Source organism: Lathyrus oleraceus, chromosome 7 (genome assembly GCF_024323335.1).
Source record: "Lathyrus oleraceus cultivar Zhongwan6 chromosome 7, CAAS_Psat_ZW6_1.0, whole genome shotgun sequence".
Taxonomy (NCBI): Eukaryota; Viridiplantae; Streptophyta; class Magnoliopsida; order Fabales; family Fabaceae; genus Lathyrus; species Lathyrus oleraceus.
The window spans coordinates 155,567,423-155,591,653 of record NC_066585.1 but is presented as its reverse complement, the minus strand read 5'-3'; the positions used below and the strand labels follow the sequence as shown (position 1 = coordinate 155,591,653).

The window sequence follows — 24,231 nt, the reverse complement described above, 5'->3', positions numbered from 1 at the left end:
GCTTTTACTTAACTCTATTATACTTGTATATAAATACATCATTCTTCATTACTTCTTTTCATATTATTTTTCTATGTTACACTCTCTTTCCTTCTCAAAAGAAAACATGGTAACGAGTGTAGATCATGATCAAATTTCCGGTTCCATGGGGGAAAGTCAAGTATGGGGTGATCTCACAAATTTAGATAACATTGGTGGGAGTAGCAAAAGAAACTTAGATATGAATTCTTTGAATCGGAACCAAGTAATTAATGAAGGAGGAGTAGTGCTTGTGAATGGAAAACCAAGTCGAGGTGGGCTTGTGATTAAAAGTGGAAAAAATATTAAAAATGGAAAAGGTAAAGGTGGAAAATATCGTGATTCTCATCATGAAATGCACATATGGAATGAGAGAGAAAGGAGAAAGAAAATAAGGAACATGTTTGCTAGCCTTCATGCTTTGCTTCCAGATCTGCCCTCTAAGGTAAATTCATGTTCATCTTCATTTTTAATTAGGGTAAAACTTTAGTGTCATAATCAGTTATTTTCTAAATTAGATGGTTAATTTAATTTTTTTTTCAGGTTGATAAGTCAACCATTGTGGATGCAGCAGTGAAAGAAATAAAAAATTTACAACAGATTCTTGAAAATCTAGAAAAGAAGAAGAAAGACAAGCTTAGATCTATGTCCCCATTTGTGAGTGAGTCTTCATTTGTGATGAACTCCCAATTGAATTCATATGAATCAACGAAAACTATCATAATTGATCAGGGGTCCTATAGTTATAATAATAAATTTCCGATTAGTGTAAATGAAACTTCAAATACGTTATCGCTTTATGCACCTCCACCGAAACAAGTAGCTTTTCAAACTTGGTCTTCTAAAAAATTTGTATTGAACATTTGTGGGGGCGAAGCACAATTCTGCATATGTGCAACTAAGAAGCAGGGGGTCTTGACAAAAATTGCTTTTGTGTTGGAGAAACATATGATTGATGTTGTATCTATCAACATTATGCGCAATGGAAATGGAAATGTGTACATGATTCTAGTTCATGTAAGTTTCAAACTCGATCTATCTCCTCTTTTCTGGATTATATTGAATATCATAATAAATTTTCAAATTTACCCGTACAGTGATACCAAACATACATATACTATAATATGTTATCAAATAAATAAAATAATTATTACTTAAACAAAAAGAATTGAATTGTGTTATTTTGCAGGCAAGCAAAGGTTCATATGACACAAATTCAATGGAGAAAACTTACAAGCAAGCGGCTGGAGAAATTTTGATGTTGATATCTTAAAATTTGTTTATAAAATTTGTATTCTCGTTTTGTATGAATTTTAATTTCATTTAGTTTTTCTCCTAGAAACAACTAGAAAAGGGCCAAAGTTAGAGGACAGTCTAATTAGCAAACAAGTATAATATTTAAATTTTTATTAAATTATAGTGATTTTTGTTTCGTTATGAGGCATGAAATGTGGTGTTTAAATTAATTTCTATGTACTTTTTATGTTTTCTTTTTCAAAGTAATAAAAATTAGTTGTACAACAACAATAACATCAACTAGAACCAAACCCAATCACACTAAGAAGGGGTTTTCTATATGGATCAACTTTTATCATAATGTTCTATCCAGGATCATGGTTTTATCCAAATTGTGTATTTCAAGATCTTTCTTAATAACTTCCCACACAATCTTTCTAGGTGTTCCTCTTCCTCTTCCTCTAATGGTCTGACTTATCTCTATTTGATCTACTCCCCTCACCATAGATTGTGGAGTTGAAATCTAAAAATAAATAGCATTCGGATGGCCGCCTATAGACTATGATATGATAAATAATATATTATTTAAGTGGGAGATTGTTGGATTATTTTATATTTAAATATTATTTAATTATTATTACCGATAATTAAAATGTAGGCTTATATATTTATACTAATTATATAGCAATTATCAAATTAAAAGCCTTATTTGATTAAATAATTAAATAGAATTAGAAAGGAAAATTATATTTCTATATATTGATTAATTAATTAATTAATCAACTAATTGGATATGAATTCAAATATGAATGAATCCATTTCGGAATAATAAAAACCAAATTGGCGATCACCATTCATAGGCTATGGTCCCCAATACACCTTACTACAAGTAGATGATTTCTTACGCTCACCTAAAAGGTGTTCTAGACAGTAAGTTAACCAAATGAAGAAAATCTATAAATCAATAAGTGGCAGTCACTTGTCTCTACACTCCTGCATTTTAGGATTACCATTGTTACTAGCTAGAAAGCTTTATCTTTAAAATTGTCCAATAATTCGAAGCCGTGGATTATACCACGAGACATCATATTTCACATACTCTATATTTCACACATCACAATTATTCTCATGTGGAACCTCATAAAATTCATCTTCATTTTTCAAAGAGTCAAAGCACATACTATTCATTTCGTGAGATCATGAGTTTGAATCTTGGAAAAAAGAAAAATGTATTAACTTAAGAACTATTTTGTAATTTAAACTATATTATTTGCTTAAACCTTATAAAACATAATTTAATTTTTTTGAAATAATTTTTGAATTATAAACTAGAGAGAGAAGAAACTCTGATATATATATTTATTTTATGTAATGCCTTTAAAATAATTTTAGTTCATATTTATCGTAAGTACTTAAATAATATAGTATTTTTTATCATACTACTTATAACTAAGAATACTACCATGAAAATAAATTGGTTGTATTAAAGTTTGATTTTAAATGACAATGAAAAACATTTAAATATTATATAATACATTTATAATTTTCTTCAATATATAGGAAATGTCTGAGATTTAACTCATTAAATAACTTATCTTTATTTTAAGAAATATCTTGAAGGATATAGATTCAATAACCATTTAGAGTAAAATAATCTAACAACCCAAAATTACTCAATTTAAGTATATTTGCTCAAATTTTAAAAATACAAGAGACGTGGAAATTCAAACAATATTAAATATTTTTGGTTTTTCTTTACATCTTAGCAAATTTAAAAGTTGAAACAAATGTCTTTAGTATTAAATTAGTTATTACACAATTCCAATGACTTGTCACTTTTTGTTGATATTGAAATATGATAGAGTATGCGACACTTTTCAGTCATATTTATATACTCCATTATTTACTAGTCATATTAAGATGAACAAATAAACTAAAGACAAAGAAAAACATTATTGATTTCTCACATATACGTGTCAAAGAGACAAAAGAATCGAATTATTCAATATATATATATATAATTATATATATATATCTATATATATATATATATATATATATATATATATATATATATATATATATATATATATATATATATAATTGCTGACCAAATTAAATAAACTAGGTATAATATAGTTTAATTATAATTTTTTTGAAAAAATTGTAGGCATAACTCCATCTTCTAGACCTTTTCATATATGGAAAGTTATGGTCATAATTTTATATTCTAAACCTTCCCATGGGAAAGTCTAGAAGGTGGAGTTAGAAAGGTCTAGAAGATAGAGTTATGCCCACAGTTTTATACAAAAATTTTTTATTAATATAAATATTATTATTCCTAATCAAATTAATTTGTTCAATTAAAAACTAAATTATAATTTTTTTTATAGTTTAGTTTTAATATATATTAACTCATATCTGATGGGAACCTAATGCGTGAGAAAGCAGTGTATTTGTTATACACAACTCTAACTTTTTGTCTGTTTTTTCTTAATATCAATATTAGTATAATAATTTATCAACCTTTTTAGGATTTATAATAACAATATTATAATCATATTCTAGATGCTTCTACATAAAACGTGTCATTTTATTTTTTATTTAATATAACTTTTCACAATAGCTTTTACTTAACTCTATTATACTTGTATATAAATACATCATTCTTCATTACTTCTTTTCATATTATTTTTTCTATGTTACACTCTCTTTCCTTCTCAAAAGAAAACATGGTAACGAGTGTAGATCATGATCAAATTTCCGGTTCCATGGGGAAAGTCAATTATGGGGTGATCTCACAAATTTAGATAACATTGGTGGGAGTAGCAAAAGAAACTTAGATATGAATTCTTTGAATCGGAACCAAGTAATTAATGAAGGAGGAGTAGTGCTTGTGAATGGAAAACCAAGTCGAGGTGGGCTTGTGATTAAAAGTGGAAAAAATATTAAAATGGAAAAGGTAAGGTGGAAAATATCGTGATTCTCATCATGAAATACACATATGGAATGAGAGAGAAAGGAGAAAGAAAATAAGGAACATGTTTGCTAGCCTTCATGCTTTGCTTCCAGATCTGCCCTCTAAGGTAAATTCATGTTCATCTTCATTTTTTAATTAGGGTAAAACTTTAGTGTCATAATCAGTTATTTTCTAAATTAGATGGTTAATTTAATTTTTTTTTCAGGTTGATAAGTCAACCATTGTGGATGCAGCAGTGAAAGAAATAAAAAATTTACAACAGATTCTTGAAAATCTAGAAAAGAAGAAGAAAGACAAGCTTAGATCTATGTCCCCATTTGTGAGTGAGTCTTCATTTGTGATAACTCCCAATTGAATTCATATGAATCAACGAAAACTATCATAATTGATCAGGGGTCCTATAGTTATAATAATAAATTCCCATTAGTGTAAATGAAACTTCAAATACTTAATAACATACAGTGATACCAAACATACATATACTATAATATGTTATCAAATAAATAAAATAATTATTACTTAAACAAAAAGAATTGAATTGTGTTATTTTGCAGGCAAGCAAAGGTTCACATGACACAAATTCAATGGAGAAAACTTACAAGCAAGCGGCTGGAGAAATTTTGATGTTGATATCTTAAAATTTGTTTATAAAATTTGTATTCTCGTTTTGTATGAATTTTAATTTCATTTAGTTTTTCTCCTAGAAACAACTAGAAAAGGGCCAAAGTTAGAGGACAGTCTAATTAGCAAACAAGTATAATATTTAAATTTTATTAAATTATAGTGATTTTTGTTTCGTTATGAGGCATGAAATGTGGTGTTTAAATTAATTTCTATGTACTTTTTATGTTTTCTTTTTCAAAGTAATAAAAATTAGTTGTACAACAACAATAACATCAACTAGAACCAAACCCAATCACACTAAGAAGGGGTTTTCTATATGGATCAACTTTTATCATAATGTTCTATCCAGGATCATGGTTTTATCCAAATTGTGTATTTCAAGATCTTTCTTAATAACTTCCCACACAATCTTTCTAGGTGTTCCTCTTCCTCTTCCTCTAATGGTCTGACTTATCTCTATTTGATCTACTCCCCTCACCATAGATTGTGGAGTTGAAATCTAAAAATAAATAGCATTCGGATGGCCGCCTATAGACTATGATATGATTAATAACATATATTATTTAAGTGGGAGATTGTTGGATTATTTTATATTTAAATATTATTTAATTATTATTACCGATAATTAAAATGTAGGCTTATATATTTATACTAATTATATAGCAATTATCAAATTAAAAGCCTTATTTGATTAAATAATTAAATAGAATTAGAAAGGAAAATTATATTTCTATATATTGATTAATTAATTAATTAATCAACTAATTGGATATGAATTCAAATATGAATGAATCCATTTCGGAATAATAAAAACCAAATTGGCGATCACCATTCATAGGCTATGGTCCCCAATACACCTTACTACAAGTAGATGATTTCTTACGCTCACCTAAAAGGTGTTCTAGACAGTAAGTTAACCAAATGAAGAAAATCTATAAATCAATAAGTGGCAGTCACTTGTCTCTACACTCCTGCATTTTAGGATTACCATTGTTACTAGCTAGAAAGCTTTATCTTTAAAATTGTCCAATAATTCGAAGCCGTGGATTATACCACGAGACATCATATTTCACATACTCTATATTTCACACATCACAATTATTCTCATGTGGAACCTCATAAAATTCATCTTCATTTTTAAAGAGTCAAAGCACATACTATTCATTTTGTGAGATCATGAGTTTGAATCTTGGAAAAAAGAAAATGTATTAACTTAAGAACTATTTTGTAATTTAAACTATATTATTTGCTTAAACCTTATAAAACATAATTTAATTTTTTGAAATAATTTTTGAATTATAAACTAGAGAGAGAAGAAACTCTGATATATATATTTATTTTATGTAATGCCTTTAAAATAATTTTAGTTCATATTTATCGTAAGTACTTAAATAATATAGTATTTTTTATCATACTACTTATAACTAAGAATACTACCATGAAAATAAATTGGTTGTATTAAAGTTTGATTTTAAAATGACAATGAAAAACATTTAAATATTATATAATACATTTATAATTTTCTTCAATATATAGGAAATGTCTGAGATTTAACTCATTAAATAACTTATCTTTATTTTAAGAAATATCTTGAAGGATATAGATTCAATAACCATTTAGAGTAAAATAATCTAACAACCCAAAATTACTCAATTTAAGTATATTTGCTCAAATTTTAAAAATACAAGAGACGTGGAAATTCAAACAATATTAAATATTTTGGGTTTTTCTTTACATCTTAGCAAATTTAAAAGTTGAAACAAATGTCTTTAGTATTAAATTAGTTATTACACAATTCCAATGACTTGTCACTTTTTGTTGATATTGAAATATGATAGAGTATGCGACACTTTTCAGTCATATTTATATACTCCATTATTTACTAGTCATATTAAGATGAACAAATAAACTAAAGACAAAGAAAAACATTATTGATTTCTCACATATACGTGTCAAAGAGACAAAAGAATCGAATTATTCAATATATATATATATATATATAATATATATATATATATATATATATATATATATATATATATATAAATTGCTGACCAAATTAAATAAACTAGGTATAATATAGTTTAATTATAATATTTTTTGTGAAAAATTGTAGGCATAACTCCATCTTCTAGACCTTTTCATATATGGAAAGTTATGGTCATAATTTTATATTCTAAACCTTCCCATGGGAAAGTCTAGAAGGTGGAGTTAGAAAGGTCTAGAAGATAGAGTTATGCCCACAGTTTTATACAAAAAATTTTTATTAATATTAAATATTATTATTCCTAATCAAATTAATTTGTTCAATTAAAAACTAAATTATAATTTTTTATATAGTTTAGTTTTAATATATATTAACTCATATCTGATGGGAACCTAATGCGTGAGAAAGCAGTTGTATTTGTTATACACAACTCTAACTTTTTGTCTGTTTTTTTCTTAATATCAATATTAGTATAATTAATTTATCAAACATTTTAGGATTTATAATAACAATATTATAATCATATTCTAGATGCTTCTACATAAAACGTGTCATTTTATTTTTTATTTAATATAACTTTTCACAATAGCTTTTACTTAACTCTATTATACTTGTATATAAATACATCATTCTTCATTACTTCTTTTCATATTATTTTTTCTATGTTACACTCTCTTTCCTTCTCAAAAGAAAACATGGTAACGAGTGTAGATCATGATCAAATTTCCGGTTCCATGGGGGAAAGTCAAGTATGGGGTGATCTCACAAATTTAGATAACATTGGTGGGAGTAGCAAAAGAAACTTAGATATGAATTCTTTGAATCGGAACCAAGTAATTAATGAAGGAGGAGTAGTGCTTGTGAATGGAAAACCAAGTCGAGGTGGGCTTGTGATTAAAAGTGGAAAAAATATTAAAAATGGAAAAGGTAAAGGTGGAAAATATCGTGATTCTCATCATGAAATGCACATATGGAATGAGAGAGAAAGGAGAAAGAAAATAAGGAACATGTTTGCTAGCCTTCATGCTTTGCTTCCAGATCTGCCCTCTAAGGTAAATTCATGTTCATCTTCATTTTTTAATTAGGGTAAAACTTTAGTGTCATAATCAGTTATTTTCTAAATTAGATGGTTAATTTAATTTTTTTTTCAGGTTGATAAGTCAACCATTGTGGATGCAGCAGTGAAAGAAATAAAAAATTTACAACAGATTCTTGAAAATCTAGAAAAGAAGAAGAAAGACAAGCTTAGATCTATGTCCCCATTTGTGAGTGAGTCTTCATTTGTGATGAACTCCCAATTGAATTCATATGAATCAACGAAAACAATCATAATTTATCAGGGGTCCTATAGTTATAATAATAAATTTCCGATTAGTGTAAATGAAACTTCAAATATGTTATCGCTTTATGCACCTGCACCGAAACAAGTAGCTTTTCAAACTTGGTCTTCTAAAAAATTTGTATTGAACATTTGTGGGGGCGAAGCACAATTCTGCATATGTGCAACTAAGAAGCAGGGGGTCTTGACAAAAATTGCTTTTGTGTTGGAGAAACATATGATTGATGTTGTATCTATCAACATTATGCGCAATGGAAATGGAAATGTGTACATGATTCTAGTTCATGTAAGTTTCAAACTCGATCTATCTCCTCTTTTCTGGATTATATTGAATATCAGAATAAAATTTTCAAATTTACCCGTACGGTGATACCAAACATACATATACTATAATATGTTATCAAATAAATAAAATAATTATTACTTAAACAAAAAGAATTGAATTGTGTTATTTTGCAGGCAAGCAAAGGTTCATATGACACAAATTCAATGGAGAAAACTTACAAGCAAGCGGCTGGAGAAATTTTGATGTTGATATCTTAAAATTTGTTTATAAAATTTGTATTCTCGTTTTGTATGAATTTTAATTTCATTTAGTTTTTCTCCTAGAAACAACTAGAAAAGGGCCAAAGTTAGAGGACAGTCTAATTAGCAAACAAGTATAATATTTAAATTTTTATTAAATTATAGTGATTTTTGTTTCGTTATGAGGCATGAAATGTGGTGTTTAAATTAATTTCTATGTACTTTTTATGTTTTCTTTTTCAAAGTAATAAAAATTAGTTGTACAACAACAATAACATCAACTAGAACCAAACCCAATCACACTAAGAAGGGGTTTTCTATATGGATCAACTTTTATCATAATGTTCTATCCAGGATCATGGTTTTATCCAAATTGTGTATTTCAAGATCTTTCTTAATAACTTCCCACACAATCTTTCTAGGTGTTCCTCTTCCTCTTCCTCTAATGGTCTGACTTATCTCTATTTGATCTACTCCCCTCACCATAGATTGTGGAGTTGAAATCTAAAAATAAATAGCATTCGGATGGCCGCCTATAGACTATGATATGATTAATAACATATATTATTTAAGTGGGAGATTGTTGGATTATTTTATATTTAAATATTATTTAATTATTATTACCGATAATTAAAATGTAGGCTTATATATTTATACTAATTATATAGCAATTATCAAACTAAAAGCCTTATTTGATTAAATAATTAAATAGAATTAGAAAGGAAAATTATATTTCTATATATTGATTAATTAATTAATTAATCAACTAATTGGATATGAATTCAAATATGAATGAATCCATTTCGGAATAATAAAAACCAAATTGGCGATCACCATTCATAGGCTATGGTCCCCAATACACCTTACTACAAGTAGATGATTTCTTACGCTCACCTAAAAGGTGTTCTAGACAGTAAGTTAACCAAATGAAGAAAATCTATAAATCAATAAGTGGCAGTCACTTGTCTCTACACTCCTGCATTTTAGGATTACCATTGTTACTAGCTAGAAAGCTTTATCTTTAAAATTGTCCAATAATTCAAAGCCGTGGATTATACCACGAGACATCATATTTCACATACTCTATATTTCACACATCACAATTATTCTCATGTGGAACCTCATAAAATTCATCTTCATTTTTCAAAGAGTCAAAGCACATACTATTCATTTCGTGAGATCATGAGTTTGAATCTTGGAAAAAGAAAAATGTATTAACTTAAGAACTATTTTGTAATTTAAACTATATTATTTGCTTAAACCTTATAAAACATAATTTAATTTTTTTGAAATAATTTTTGAATTATAAACTAGAGAGAGAAGAAACTCTGATATATATATTTATTTTATGTAATGCCTTTAAAATAATTTTAGTTCATATTTATCGTAAGTACTTAAATAATATAGTATTTTTTATCATACTACTTATAACTAAGAATACTACCATGTAAATAAATTGGTTGTATTAAAGTTTGATTTTAAAACGACAATGAAAAACATTTAAATATTATATAATACATTTATAATTTTCTTCAATATATAGGAAATGTCTGAGATTTAACTCATTAAATAACTTATCTTTATTTTAAGAAATATCTTGAAGGATATAGATTCAATAACCATTTAGAGTAAAATAATCTAACAACCCAAAAATTACTCAATTTAAGTATATTTGCTCAAATTTTAAAAATACAAGAGACGTGGAAATTCAAACAATATTAAATATTTTTGGTTTTTCTTTACATCTTAGCAAATTTAAAAGTTGAAACAAATGTCTTTAGTATTAAATTAGTTATTACACAATTCCAATGACTTGTCACGTTTTGTTGATATTGAAATATGATAGAGTATGCGACACTTTTCAGTCATATTTATATACTCCATTATTTAACTAGTCATATTAAGATGAACAAATAAACTAAAGACAAAGAAAAACATTATTGATTTCTCACATATACGTGTCAAAGAGACAAAAGAATCGAATTATTCAATATATATATATATATATATATATATATATATATATATATATATATATATATATATATATATATATATATATATATATATATATATATATATATATATATAAATTGCTGACCAAATTAAATAAACTAGGTATAATATAGTTTAATTATAATATATTTTTGTGAAAATTGTAGGCATAACTCCATCTTCTAGACCTTTTCATATATGGAAAGTTATGGTCATAATTTTATATTCTAAACCTTCCCATGGGAAAGTCTAGAAGGTGGAGTTAGAAAGGTCTAGAAGATAGAGTTATGCCCACAGTTTTATACAAAAAATTATATTAATATTAAATATTATTATTCCTAATCAAATTAATTTGTTCAATTAAAAACTAAATTATAATTTTTTTTATATAGTTTAGTTTTAATATATTAACTCATATCTGATGGGAACCTAATGCGTGAGAAAGCAGTTGTATTTGTTATACACAACTCTAACTTTTGTCTGTTTTTTTCTTAATATCAATATTAGTATAATTAATTTATCAACCTTTTTAGGATTTATAATAACAATATTATAATCATATTCTAGATGCTTCTACATAAAACGTGTCATTTTATTTTTATTTAATATAACTTTTCACAATAGCTTTTACTTAACTCTATTATACTTGTATATAAATACATCATTCTTCATTACTTCTTTTCATATTATTTTTTCTATGTTACACTCTCTTTCCTTCTCAAAAGAAAACATGGTAACGAGTGTAGATCATGATCAAAATTCCGGTTCCATCGGGGAAAGTCAAGTATGGGGTGATCTCACAAATTTAGATAACATTGATGGGAGTAGCAAAAGAAACTTAGATATGAATTCTTTGAATCGGAACCAAGTAATTAATGAAGGAGGAGTAGTGCTTGTGAATGGAAAACCAAGTCGAGGTGGGCTTATGATTAAAAGTGGAAAAAATATTAAAAATGGAAAAGGTAAAGGTGGAAAATATCGTGATTCTCATCATGAAATACACATATGGAATGAGAGAGAAAGGAGAAAGAAAATAAGGAACATGTTTGCTAGCCTTCATGCTTTGCTTCCAGATCTGCCCTCTAAGGTAAATTCATGTTCATCTTCATTTTTTAATTAGGGTAAAACTTTAGTGTCATAATCAGTTATTTTCTAAATTAGATGGTTAATTTAATTTTTTTCCAGGTTGATAAGTCAACCATTGTGGATGCAGCAGTGAAAGAAATAAAAAATTTACAACAGATTCTTGAAAATCTAGAAAAGAAGAAGAAAGACAAGCTTAGATCTATGTCCCCATTTGTGAGTGAGTCTTCATTTGTGATAAACTCCCAATTGAATTCATATGAATCAACGAAAACTATCATAATTGATCAGGGGTCCTATAGTTATAATAATAAATTTCCGATTAGTGTAAATGAAAGTTCAAATATGTTATCGCTTTATGCACCTCCACCGAAACAAGTAGCTTTTCAAACTTGGTCTTCTAAAAAAATTGTATTGAACATTTGTGGTGGCGAAGCACAATTCTGCATATGTGCAACTAAGAAGCAGGGGGCTTGACAAAAATTGCTTTTCTGTTGGAGAAACATATGATTGCTGTTGTATCTATCAACATTATGCGCAATGGAAATGGAAATGTGTACATGATTCTAGTTCATGTAAGTTTCAAACTCGATCTATCTCCTCTTTTCTGGATTATATTGAATATCATAATAAAATTTTCAAATTTACCCGTACAGTGATACCAAACATACATATACTATAATATGTTATCAAATAAATAAAATAATTATTACTTAAACAAAAGAATAGAATTGTGTTATTTTGCAGGCAAGCAAAGGTTCATATGACAAAAATTCAATGGAGAAAACTTACAAGCAAGCGGCTGGAGAAATTTTGATGTTGATATCTTAAAATTTGTTTATAAAATTTGTATTCTCGTTTTGTATGAATTTTAATTTCATTTAGTTTTTCTCCTAGAAACAACTAGAAAAGGGCCAAAGTTAGAGGACAGTCTAATTAGCAAACAAGTATAATATTTAAATTTTTATTAAATTATAGTGATTTTTGTTTCATTATGAGGCATGAAATGTGGTGTTTAAATTAATTTCTATGTACTTTTTATGTTTTCTTTTTCAAAGTAATAAATATTAGTTGTACAACAACAATAACATCAACTACAACCAAACCTAATCCCACTAAGAAGGGGTTTTCTATATGGATCAACTTTTATCATAATGTTCTATCCAGGATCATTGTTCTATCCAAATTGTGAATTTCAAGATCTTTCTTAATAACTTCCCACACAATCTTTCTAGGTGTTCCTCTTCCTCTTCTTCTAATGGTCTGACTTATCTCTATTTGATCTACTCTCCTCACCATAGACTGTAGAGTTGAAATCTAAAAAAAAATAGAATTCGGATGGCCGCCTATAGACTATGATATGTTTAATAACATATATAATTTAAGTGGGAGATTGTTGGATTATTTTATATTTAAATATTATTTAATTATTATTAATTATTATTACCGATAATTAAAATGTAGGCTTATATATTTATACTAATTATATAGCAATTATCAAACTAAAAGCCTTATTTGATTAAATAATTAAATAAATTAGAAAGGAAAATTATGTTTCAATATATTGATGATTTAATTAATTAATCAACTAATTGGATATGAATTCAAATATGAATGAATCCATTTCGAAATAATAAAAATCAAATTGGCGATCACCATTCATAGGCTATGGTCCCTAATACACCTTACTACAAGTAGATGATTTCTTACGCTCTCCTAAAAGGTGTTCTAGACAGTAAGTTAACCAAATGAAGAAAATCTATAAATCAATAAGTGGCAGTCACTTGTCTCTACACTCCTGCATTTTAGGATTACCATTGTTACTAGCTAGAAAGCTTTATCTTTAAAATTGTCCAATAATTCGAAGCCGTGGATTATACCACGAGACATCATATTTCACATACTCTATATTTCCCACATCACAATTATTCTGATGTGGAACCTCATAAAATTCATCTTCATTTTCCAAAGAGTCAAAGCACATACTATTCATTTCGTGAGATCATGAGTTTGAATCTTGGAAAAAACAAAAATGTATTAAGTTAAGAATTATTTTGTAATTTAAACTATATTATTTGCTTAAACCTTATAAAATATAATTTAATTTTTTTGAAATAATTTTTGAATTATAAATAAGAGAAAAGAAACTCTGATATATATATTTATTTTATGTAATGCCTTTAAAAGAGTTTTAGTTCATATTTATCGTAAGTACTTCAATAATATAGTATTTTTTATAATACTACTTATAACTAAGAATACTACCATGAAAATAAATTGGTTGTATTAAAGTTTGATTTTAAAATGACAATGAAAAACATTTAAATATTATATAATACATTTATAATTTTCTTCAATATATAGGAAATGTTTGAGATTTAACTCATTAAATAGCTTATCTTTATTTTAAGAAATATCTTGAAGGATATAGATTCAATAACCATTTAGAGTAAAATAATCCAAATACACAAAAATTACTCAATTTAAGTATATTTGCTCAAATTTTAAAAATACAAGAGACGTCGAAATTCAAACAATATTAAATATTTTGGTTTTTCTTGACATCTTAGCAAATGTAAAAGTTGAAACAAATGTCTTTAGTGTTAAATTAGTTATTACACAATTCCAATGACTTGTCACTTTTTGTTGATATTGAAATATGATAGAGTATGCAACACTTTTTTGTCATATTTATATACTCCATTATTTCACTAGTCATATTAAGATGAACCAATAAACTAAAGACAAAGAAAAGCATTATTGATTTCTCACATATATGTGTCAAAGAGACAAAAGAATCGAATTATTCAATATATATATATATATATATATATATATATATATATATAATATATATATATATATATATATATATATATATATATATATTATATATATATATATATATATATATATATATATATATATATATATATATATATATATATATATATATATATATATATGTGTGTGTGTGTGTGTAATTGCTGACCAAATTAAATAAACTAGGTATAATATAGTTTAATTATAATATTTTTGTGTTAAAAATTGTAGACATAACTCCATCTTCTAGACCTTTTCATATAAGGAAATCTTGGTCATAATTTTATATTCTATACCTTTCCATGGGAAAGTCTAGAAGGTGGAGTTAGAAAGATCTAGAAGATAGAGTTATGCCCACAGTTTTATACAGAAAATTTATATTTAAATTAAATATTATTATTCCTAATCAAATTAATTTGTTCAATTAAAAATTAATTATAAATTTTTTTTTTATATTTTAGTATTAATAAATATTAACTCATATCTGATGGGACCCTAATGCGTGAGAAAGCAGTTGTATTTGTTACACACAGCTCTAGCTTTTTGTGTGTTTTTTTTAATATCAATATTAGTATAATTAATTTATCAATTTTTTTAGGATTTATAATAACAATATTATAATCATATTCTAGATGCCTATACATAAATTTGTCATTTTATTTTTTATTTAATATAACTTTTCACAATAGCTTTTACATAACTATATTATACTTGTATATAAATACACCATTCTTCACTACTTCTTTTCATATTATATTTTTTATGTTACACTCTCTTTCTTTCTCAAAAGAAAACATGGTAACGAGTGTATATCATGATCAAAATTCCGGTTCCTTGCGGGAAAGTCAATTATGGGGTGATCTCACAAATTTAGATAACATTGGTGGGAGTAGCAAAAGAAATTAGATATGAATTCGTTGAATCGGAATGAAGTAATTAATGAAGGAAGAGTACTTCTTGTGAATGGAAAACCAAGTCGAGTTGGGCTTGTGATTAAAAGTGGAAAAAATATTTAAAATGGATAAGGTAAAGGTGGAAAATATCGTGATTCTCATCATGAAATGCACATATGGAATGAGAGAGAAAGGAGAAAGAAAATAAGGAACATGTTTGCTAGCCTTCATGCTTTGCTCCCAGATCCGCCCTCTAAGGTAAATTCATGTTCATCTTCATTTATAATTAGGCTAAAACTTTAGTGTCATAATCAGTTATTTTCTAAATTAGATGGTTAATTTAATTTTTCTTTACAGGTTGATAAGTCAACCATTATGGATGCAGCAGTGAAAGAAATAAAAAATTTACAACAGATTCTTGAAAATCTAGAAAAGAAGAAGAAAGACAAGCTTAGATCTATGTCCTCATTTGTGAGTGAGTCTTCATTTGTGATGAACTCCCAATTGAATTCATATGAATCAACGAAAACTATCATAATTGATCAGGGGTCCTATAGTTATAATAATAAATTTCCTATTAGTGTAATTGATACTTCAAATACGTTATCGCTATATGCACCACCACCGAAACAAGTAGCTTTTCAAACTTGGTCTTCTAAAAAATTTGTATTGAACATTTGTGGGGGCGAAGCACAATTCTGCATATGTGCAACTAAGAAGCAGGGGATCTTGACAAAAATTGCTTTTGTGTTGGAGAAACATATGATTGATGTTGTATCTATCAACATTATGCGCAATGGAAATGGAAATGTGTATATGATTCTAGTTCATGTAAGTTTCAAACTCAATCTATCTCCTCTTTTCTGGATTATATTGGATATCATAATAAAATTATCAAATAAATAAAATAATTATTACTTAAGCAAAAAGAATTAAATTGTGTTATTTTGCAGGCAAGCAAAGGTTCATATGACACAAATTCAATGGAAAAAACTTACAAGCAAGCAGTTGGAGAAATTTTGATGTTGATATCTTAAAATTTGTTTATAATATTTGTCTTCTCGTTATGTGTGAATTTTAATTTCATTTAGTTTTTCTCCTAGAAACAACTAGAAAAGGGCCAAAGTTAGAGGACGGTCTAATTAGCAAACAAGTATAATATAATTTATTTTATTAAATTATAGTGATTTTCGTTTCGTTATGAAGCATGAAATGTGGTGTTTAAATTAATTTATATGTACTTTTTATGTTTTCTTTTTCAATGTAATAAATATTAGTTGTACAACAACAATAACATCAACTGCAACCAAACCTAATCCCACTAAGAAGGGGTTTTCTATATGGATCAACTTTTATCATAATGTTCTATCCAGGATCATTGTTCTATCCAAATTGTGAATTTCACGATCTTTCTTAATAACTTCCCACACAATCTTTCTAGGTGTTCCTCTTCCTCTTCCTCTAATGGTCTGACTTATCTCTATTTGATCTACTCTCCTCACCATAGATTGTAGAGTTGAAATCTAAAAATAAATAGCATTCAGATGGCCACCTATAGACTATGATATGATTAATAACATATATTATTTAAGTGGGAGATTGTTGGATTATTTTATATTTAAATATTATTTAATTATTATTACTGTTAATTAAAATTTAGGCTTATATATTTATACTAATTATATAGCAATTATCAAACTAAAAGCCTTATTTGATTAAATAATTAAATAGAATTAGAAAGGAAAATTATATTTCTATATATTGATGAGAGAATTAATTAATCAACTAATTCGATATGAATTCAAATATGAATGAATCCATTTCGGAATAATAAAACCAAATTGGCGATCACCATTCTTAGGCTACGGTCCCCAATACACATTACTACAAGTAGATGATTTCTTACGCTCACCTAAAAGGTGTTCTAGACAGTAAGTTAACCAAATGAAGAAAATCTATAAATCAATAAGTGGCAGTCACTTGTCTCTACACTTCTGCATTTTAGGATTACCATTGTTACTAGCTAGAAAGCTTTATCTTTAAAATTGTCCAATAATTCGAAGTCGTGGATTATACCACGAGACATCACATTTCACATACTCTATATTTCCCACATCACAATTATTCTCATGTGGAACCTCATAAAATTCATCTTCATTTTTCAAAGAGTCAAAGCACATACTATTCATTTCGTGAGATCATGAGTTTGAATCTTGGAAAAAAGAAAAATGTATTAACTTAAGAACTATTTTGTAATTTAAACTATATTATTTGCTTAAACCTTATAAAACATAATTTAATTTTTTGGAAATAATTTTTGAATTATAAAATAGAGAGAGAAGAAACTCTGATATATATATTTATTTTATGTAATGCCTTTAAAATAATTTTAGTTCATATTTATCGTAAGTACTTAAATAATATAGTATTTTTTATAATACAACTTATAACTAAGAATACTACCATGAAAATAAATTGGTTGTATTAAAGTTTGATTTTAAAATGACAATGAAAAACATTTAAATATTATATAATACATTTATAATTTTCTTCAATATATAGGAAATGTTTGAGATTTAACTCATTAAATAGCTTATCTTTATTTTAAGAAATATCTTGAAGGATATAGATTCAATAACCATTTAGATTAAAATAATCTAACAACGCAAAAATTACTCAGTTTAAGTATATTTGCTCAAATTTTAAAAATACAAGAGACGTGGAAATTCAAACAATATTAAATATTTTTGGTTTTTCTTGACATCTTAGCAAATGTAAAAGTTGAAACAAATGTCTTTAGTGTTAAATTAGTTATTACACAATTCCAATGACTTGTCACTTTTTGTTGATATTGAAATATGATAGAGTATGCAACACTTTTCAGTCATATTTATATACTCCATTATTTCACTAGTCATATTAAGATGAACAAATAAACTAAAGACAAAGAAAAACATAATTGATTTCTCACATATACGTGTCAAAGAGACAAAAGAATCGAATTATTCTATACTAGCGTCCAAACGGGCACTCCTTGCCCGTTTGTCCGCTTTTTTTTTATTGCGCTAACGGGTGAAAATATTAGCAGTGTCTTTTTTTTATAAATTTGATTTTAATATAAACTAATTATATGATGAAACATATGATATTTATTCATATACAAATTAAATTTTGTTTGCAATACGTAATATTCGCGCATTAAATTTGGTTTCAATTGAGAAAACCGCATTGTGACGTGATTATATTCAACCGGTTTTTTCAAGAAAATCAATAATGTGAGTGGAATAATTTGATGGTTAGAAATACCGTATTATGGAAAATCAAAATAGGTTACACCAAAATTAAATTTTGTGTTTATATATTGTTATAGATTATTCAAAACAATAAGAAAAAAAAATATTTCTCACAGTTTATTAAGCAAATAAACATAAACGTTAACAGAGATATTAAGTGACATTGTTGCTTAATAGGAATGTCAATCACCGAACTGAACTCATAAATATCTCTCTTTTCACTGCAAAACAAATGAAGTAAATTAATATAGTAAAAAATATAGTGTAATCTAGTGAGTACACGCCAAGTGTGACATTGAAAAAGTATAGTTAAACGATTAAACATAATGGATAAATACCTGAGGTTGTGACAACAAAATTTCATTAAAAACTATATTTTTGGTAAAATCCCCTTCTCCCCCTCTACTTTTCCATCTTTAATTAGCACTCTTGTTGCAGCCCGCGAAACACCTCTTGATAAAGCAACATACAATTGTCCATGACTGAAAACATGTCGTGGAAGATAAATTTCGACATTTGGAATTGTTTGTCCTTGTGATTTATTTATAGTGAATTGCAAAACTTAGTTTGACAGGAAACTGTTTTCTAATAAGCACAAAAGGAAGTCCTGCACCATTAGTGGTTTTGAGCTTAATTCTTGGCAAAAATGCTCTTTTTCCAGCGTTGTGGCCTGTAAGTATTTCAACATCAAGCAAATTCATAAAAAAACCACGACATAACAATCTTGTCCCATTACACAACTCAAATTTAGGGTCTATGTTACGCAATAACATCAGAGGAGCCCCTATTTTTATCTTTAAAATATGTGGTGGTAAAGTACCAGGAGCAATTGTGTGTAAGTATTCCTGTTGATATAGATTATGAGTATCACCCTCAACCTCATCAAAAGATAACAAAATATGTTCATATCCAGGGAACTTATTAATAATCATGTCATTCAACACATGTACATCATAATTTTTGGGAGTAAGTATGGCTCTCTCCACCATATATGAAGCATCCCATCCATGGTTTTCTAATTGGGGAAATGTATGTTGTATAAGCTTTTTTATGGAGCTTTCTCCTTCCCATGGTATTACAATTTCAGCAGGCATCTTGACCATGTCATCCTCTTTAGCAGGTTCATTGCCATCTCCAATCCTCATCAGAAACTATGCAAACTCGTGGTCATGAATTGATCGCATATTTTGGCGCAAGTGTATGATCTTTGTGGTGGCCCATAATTGAGACCTAACAATACACGCTGAAATCATTTGTCCTCTACTTCCTTTTTCAATAACAGGAAGCACCTGGCGAAAATCTCCTCCCATGATCATTATTTTTCCACCAAATAGAGCATTGATATTCATAATATCTTGCAGTGATCGATCTAATGCTTCCACACAATATCTATTTATCATGGGTGCTTCATCCCAAATGATTGCATTGGTTATTCTAATGAGTTTTGCAAGGTCACAATTATTTGTTATTTTGCAAATAGAAATGGGCTCTATATCAATGGGGATCCCAAATCGAGAGTGTGCAGTTCTACCACCAGGTAATAATGTAGCAGCTATACCTGAGGAAGCTGTTGCTAAGACAATTTGACTATTACGTCTCAAATTTGCCATTATAGTTCGATAAAGGAAAGGTTTACCTGTTCCTTCAGGACCATCAACAAAAAAAATTGACTTTGTTTTTGGTGGATGGCGTTCATAATTGTATTGTAAGCACTCATCTGGTCATTATTTAACTTCTCAACTGATTGAATGTCTTCATCTAGAATTTGGACCGACAACTCTTCTTGAATAATTGTTGGCACTCCCCCGACTTCATTTGTTTCCATTGTCAATATTGGAAGATCGTAGTTTTTGATTAGTTTTCCATGTAGCAGCAAAAGATCTCTCAATTCCCTCAATAACATATCTTCAAAGTTATTTCCCACAACAATATTTGTCATTTGATAATCCTTCACCATGTAGGGATAAAACTCATTAAATAAGCCTCTAACATCAGTTGGTTCACAGAAAATTAATATAGTCACAAACAACCTTCGTAAAGCATATGGCATGCGCATATTTGATGCTTCAAGCATACATTCACGAATACTATTATCACTCTCTAATAACCCCTAATCCTCAGCTGCTTTTTTGAATGTGAAAAAACATGCACCATTATGTGTAAGAAGGCATTCCCAGCTTGTTGGACCTCTTAAATGAGACAACAAAACACGTAAATAAAATTTCTCACCTTCTGAAGGAGATACTGTATAGATTCGACCAATAACTTTTTGTTTTGTCCGTCTTCGCTGCCATTTTTTGACCCCTTTTAGCCAACAATAATGCTCTGGAATCTCTCTGTACAAATAATTCCTAGCATGTGGATCCATTTGGTTTAGTGCAAAGAACTCAGTGAGCATGGTTACTGCATTTTGGTTATCATTTAGTACATTTGTGATTCTTTGATGCTTATAGAACCGCACTTGATGATTATTTGGCAAGTGGATTTGTAGTCTTTCAACAGAGGGGTATAACTTGTAAAGTGTGAATTTAAATATTTTCCATAATGCCTCTGGAGCACAAATCCATCTTGCATCAACATATTGTTGAATCTCATCCATACATGTACCTCTGTGAACCTCCATTGCAACTCGATCAGGACCTTTGTAAACATATTTATACAAATATTTAATACTTTTGATGCTGCTGCAAATCTCAACATTGATGTGACAATCGTACTTCAACAACAACCATGGATTATAAGGAACCACCCATCTATTATCAACAGACTTATTTCTATTTAAAAAAATGGGATCACTAAACCTTCTCATGTACTCAGGATATGAGTCATTTCCCTGACGCGTCTCTTCACAGAAGTCTTTTGGGTGTCTTTTTTTACAATGACCATTCTTCATACACGGAGAGCTTTGATTCAACACTCCACATGACCCATGGATCATGTGTTTTACCACAGCTTCATACAATTCTGGTTCAGATTCATGTCGTGGTATTTCTGCTTTCACCACACTATCATACTCTTCAGGTTCCCGTAACTTGTCATCAATATCCAAGATGAGTAGCATATGCACATGTGGTAGTCCATGTTTCTGAAATTCGGTTACATACATATAACTTTTAACCCTCCCTAAGACTCCTTTGTTAGTGACATCATCCTTCAACTGCTCAAATTTTGATCGAAAAATTCTTGTTAACAAATCAGGTCGATCTTGTGGGGTTTGACGGAGGCCTAGTTCTGAAGTTATCTCAATCCAAGAAGGATTGCATGTCATTGTAAGGAATATGTCTGGTTTACCATTGTTAAGAACAATGGCCATACCATCTTGGTATCCCTGTGTCATATCTCGCTTACTGCCAATAAATGACGATGGCAGTATTGTTCTTTGTCCGACATTATCTATAGAAATATATGAAAAGTATAAAAATTAAATGTGTGGATAGTGGTATAAACATAAAGTATACACTCTTCAGGTATAAATATAATATGTTATATTAAATACCTGCGTTATTCTCCCCATCGTGCAATGCATCTTGTAACCCCTAATATACCTCAGACCGAATATTATTTTGATTTCTTCGGATCCATCTTAACCTTCCTATCTCAATCTTTACATAATTGTCTACAACATACTGTTGTAAAAGTCGACCCTATTTTAACAATACAGATTGATCATTACGACGAATCTACATTGAATAAAATAATCAATCTTGAATTATTTTTTCACACATTTAGAAGTATATTTATTAGAAAAATAGTTCAGCATGTACCTGAAGCACATAACTGTAGTACTCTCGGCATGTAACATTTTTTCCAACAGTAGTTTTTGTTTCTATGTCCCAACCATATGTTCCAAACGGTAACAATATAGGATACTGTAAAGGATCATAATACCCCATTGTTTCTTGAACCTTTGTTAGCTTTCCATCACAATTGATCACATTTATATCTCTTCCACGTTTTATTGTATCTTCATCACCACCGCCTATAACAATTGTTGCGACTTAGGAAGCTGAAGGGAGACTATATTGAGGTTGATTTGATGGATGTTCTTTAATGAGTAACCTACATTGTTTAATATTTGGCTCTAGTGCAACCTTCCTAAACATGATGACAAACGGGTTGCATTGGTGGAGTAGTTTTTGCAATTTATACACTACGGCTTGGTTAAGTATTGGGTTTTCCCTCATCCTATTTTGAAGCTCATGATCGGTATCATAAATGTATAACTGCAAGTAACGTGGCCTTGAACCTTGATTCGGATGAAAACCTCCTATTTTGTGATAAATTGCGCCTTGAGCACGAAATGTGTAAATACCACGACCAGTTGCAACCAAACTTTCGTCGACATGAACACCTAGTGAAGTAAACGACATTACATGGTTGTAACTTCTAATATGTTGTCTAAAATGTCTGCCTTCAGTAGAACTGTCTAAAAATAACTGTAACAACTCGTCAGGAGCAGGCACTTGTGAAATTGTCACCTTTCCACCTTTGCAACACATATCTTGAGATTCTCTATGAAAAAAAATTGCATTGCATCGTCTACACTCACTCGAAGTAGGAAGTAGGGATTTTATTGTCATAACAATATTTCAAAAATTTCTAGCAATGTTATGTCTTGCTTGAAAAATATATCTTGATTTTGTGTTTTATTACATACAAAACATGCATTAAAAGAAATATACTTATTATATACATGGTGACTAACATGAAATAATATTTAAATAAAAACATACAATATATGGTATGGATTAAAATACATAATCGTACCTTGATCAAAAACTGTTTGTGTTTTGTGAGTTTCAACAGGTGAATTAATATTTTGCGAATGTGATTCTATAAAAGAAAGTATTGACTTCAATATAGAGTTATAGATGAAAAATAGCAACAATGTATAAATCTAAATGTGTGTTACTATCAATTTGAGTATAGACAGAATTATACTTACCATAATCATTGTCATCAATATTTCTTATAAATGGTCTTGCTTCGTGGTTATCATTTTGTTGGAAAATCGGGTATATAAAATTTTTATCTGTAAATTAGTATTGAATTAACATATCATCCAATTATTTTTGCATAATTAATTGATACTTTTTAAACATGAAGTACTAAAGTATAATCTATACAATAATTTAAAGTTTCTAACCCGTGGATGGAACGCGACTGGCATATGTGGTACTCGGTCCAGCTTCATTGTCATGTGCTCTTTGATAAAACCGAGAAGCAAAATTGGCATTTGTCAAGTCTTGAAATGGCATCATGGTTCTCATATCAGAAAGATCACATGTTTGAACTTGTTTTCCTTTGTCTTTATTTTGTCTATAATTCGAACGCCTTCTAGCCAATTCTTCTTGTCTTTGCTCAACACTCATCCGCTGTCTTCGATGTCTTGCATTTTGTGTCCGTCTTGAATCTTGACTACGAATATTTTCCAT

The 24,231-nt window shown here is 28.3% G+C and overlaps 4 protein-coding genes and 1 pseudogene across 4 annotated transcripts; 2 read left to right on the top strand and 3 right to left on the bottom strand.

The window, feature by feature from the left end:
* The first annotated feature begins 81 nt into the window (after positions 1-81).
* Positions 82-1,399, top strand: LOC127107918 (transcription factor bHLH95). Its single transcript, XM_051045268.1, has 3 exons — positions 82-463; positions 562-1,035; positions 1,208-1,399. Exons 1-3 carry the CDS (start codon positions 107-109, stop codon positions 1,289-1,291), a joined length of 915 nt encoding a protein of 304 aa, XP_050901225.1. The 5' UTR covers positions 82-106; the 3' UTR covers positions 1,292-1,399.
* Positions 1,400-7,514: 6,115 nt separating this feature from the next.
* Positions 7,515-8,835, top strand: LOC127107919 (transcription factor bHLH95). The gene is made up of 3 exons (XM_051045269.1): positions 7,515-7,897; positions 7,997-8,470; positions 8,644-8,835. The coding sequence occupies exons 1-3, from the start codon at positions 7,541-7,543 to the stop codon at positions 8,725-8,727; spliced, it is 915 nt and encodes a 304-aa protein (XP_050901226.1). The 5' UTR covers positions 7,515-7,540; the 3' UTR covers positions 8,728-8,835.
* A 10,500-nt stretch (positions 8,836-19,335) lies between these two features.
* On the bottom strand, positions 19,336-19,941 carry LOC127102555 (uncharacterized). The gene has a single exon (XM_051039911.1). It carries the CDS (start codon positions 19,939-19,941, stop codon positions 19,336-19,338), a length of 606 nt encoding a protein of 201 aa, XP_050895868.1.
* Positions 19,942-19,947: 6 nt separating this feature from the next.
* On the bottom strand, positions 19,948-20,406 carry LOC127102554 (uncharacterized). The gene has a single exon (XM_051039910.1). The coding sequence runs from the start codon at positions 20,404-20,406 to the stop codon at positions 19,948-19,950; it is 459 nt and encodes a 152-aa protein (XP_050895867.1).
* A 500-nt stretch (positions 20,407-20,906) lies between these two features.
* Positions 20,907-24,231, bottom strand: LOC127102553 (uncharacterized; annotated as a pseudogene).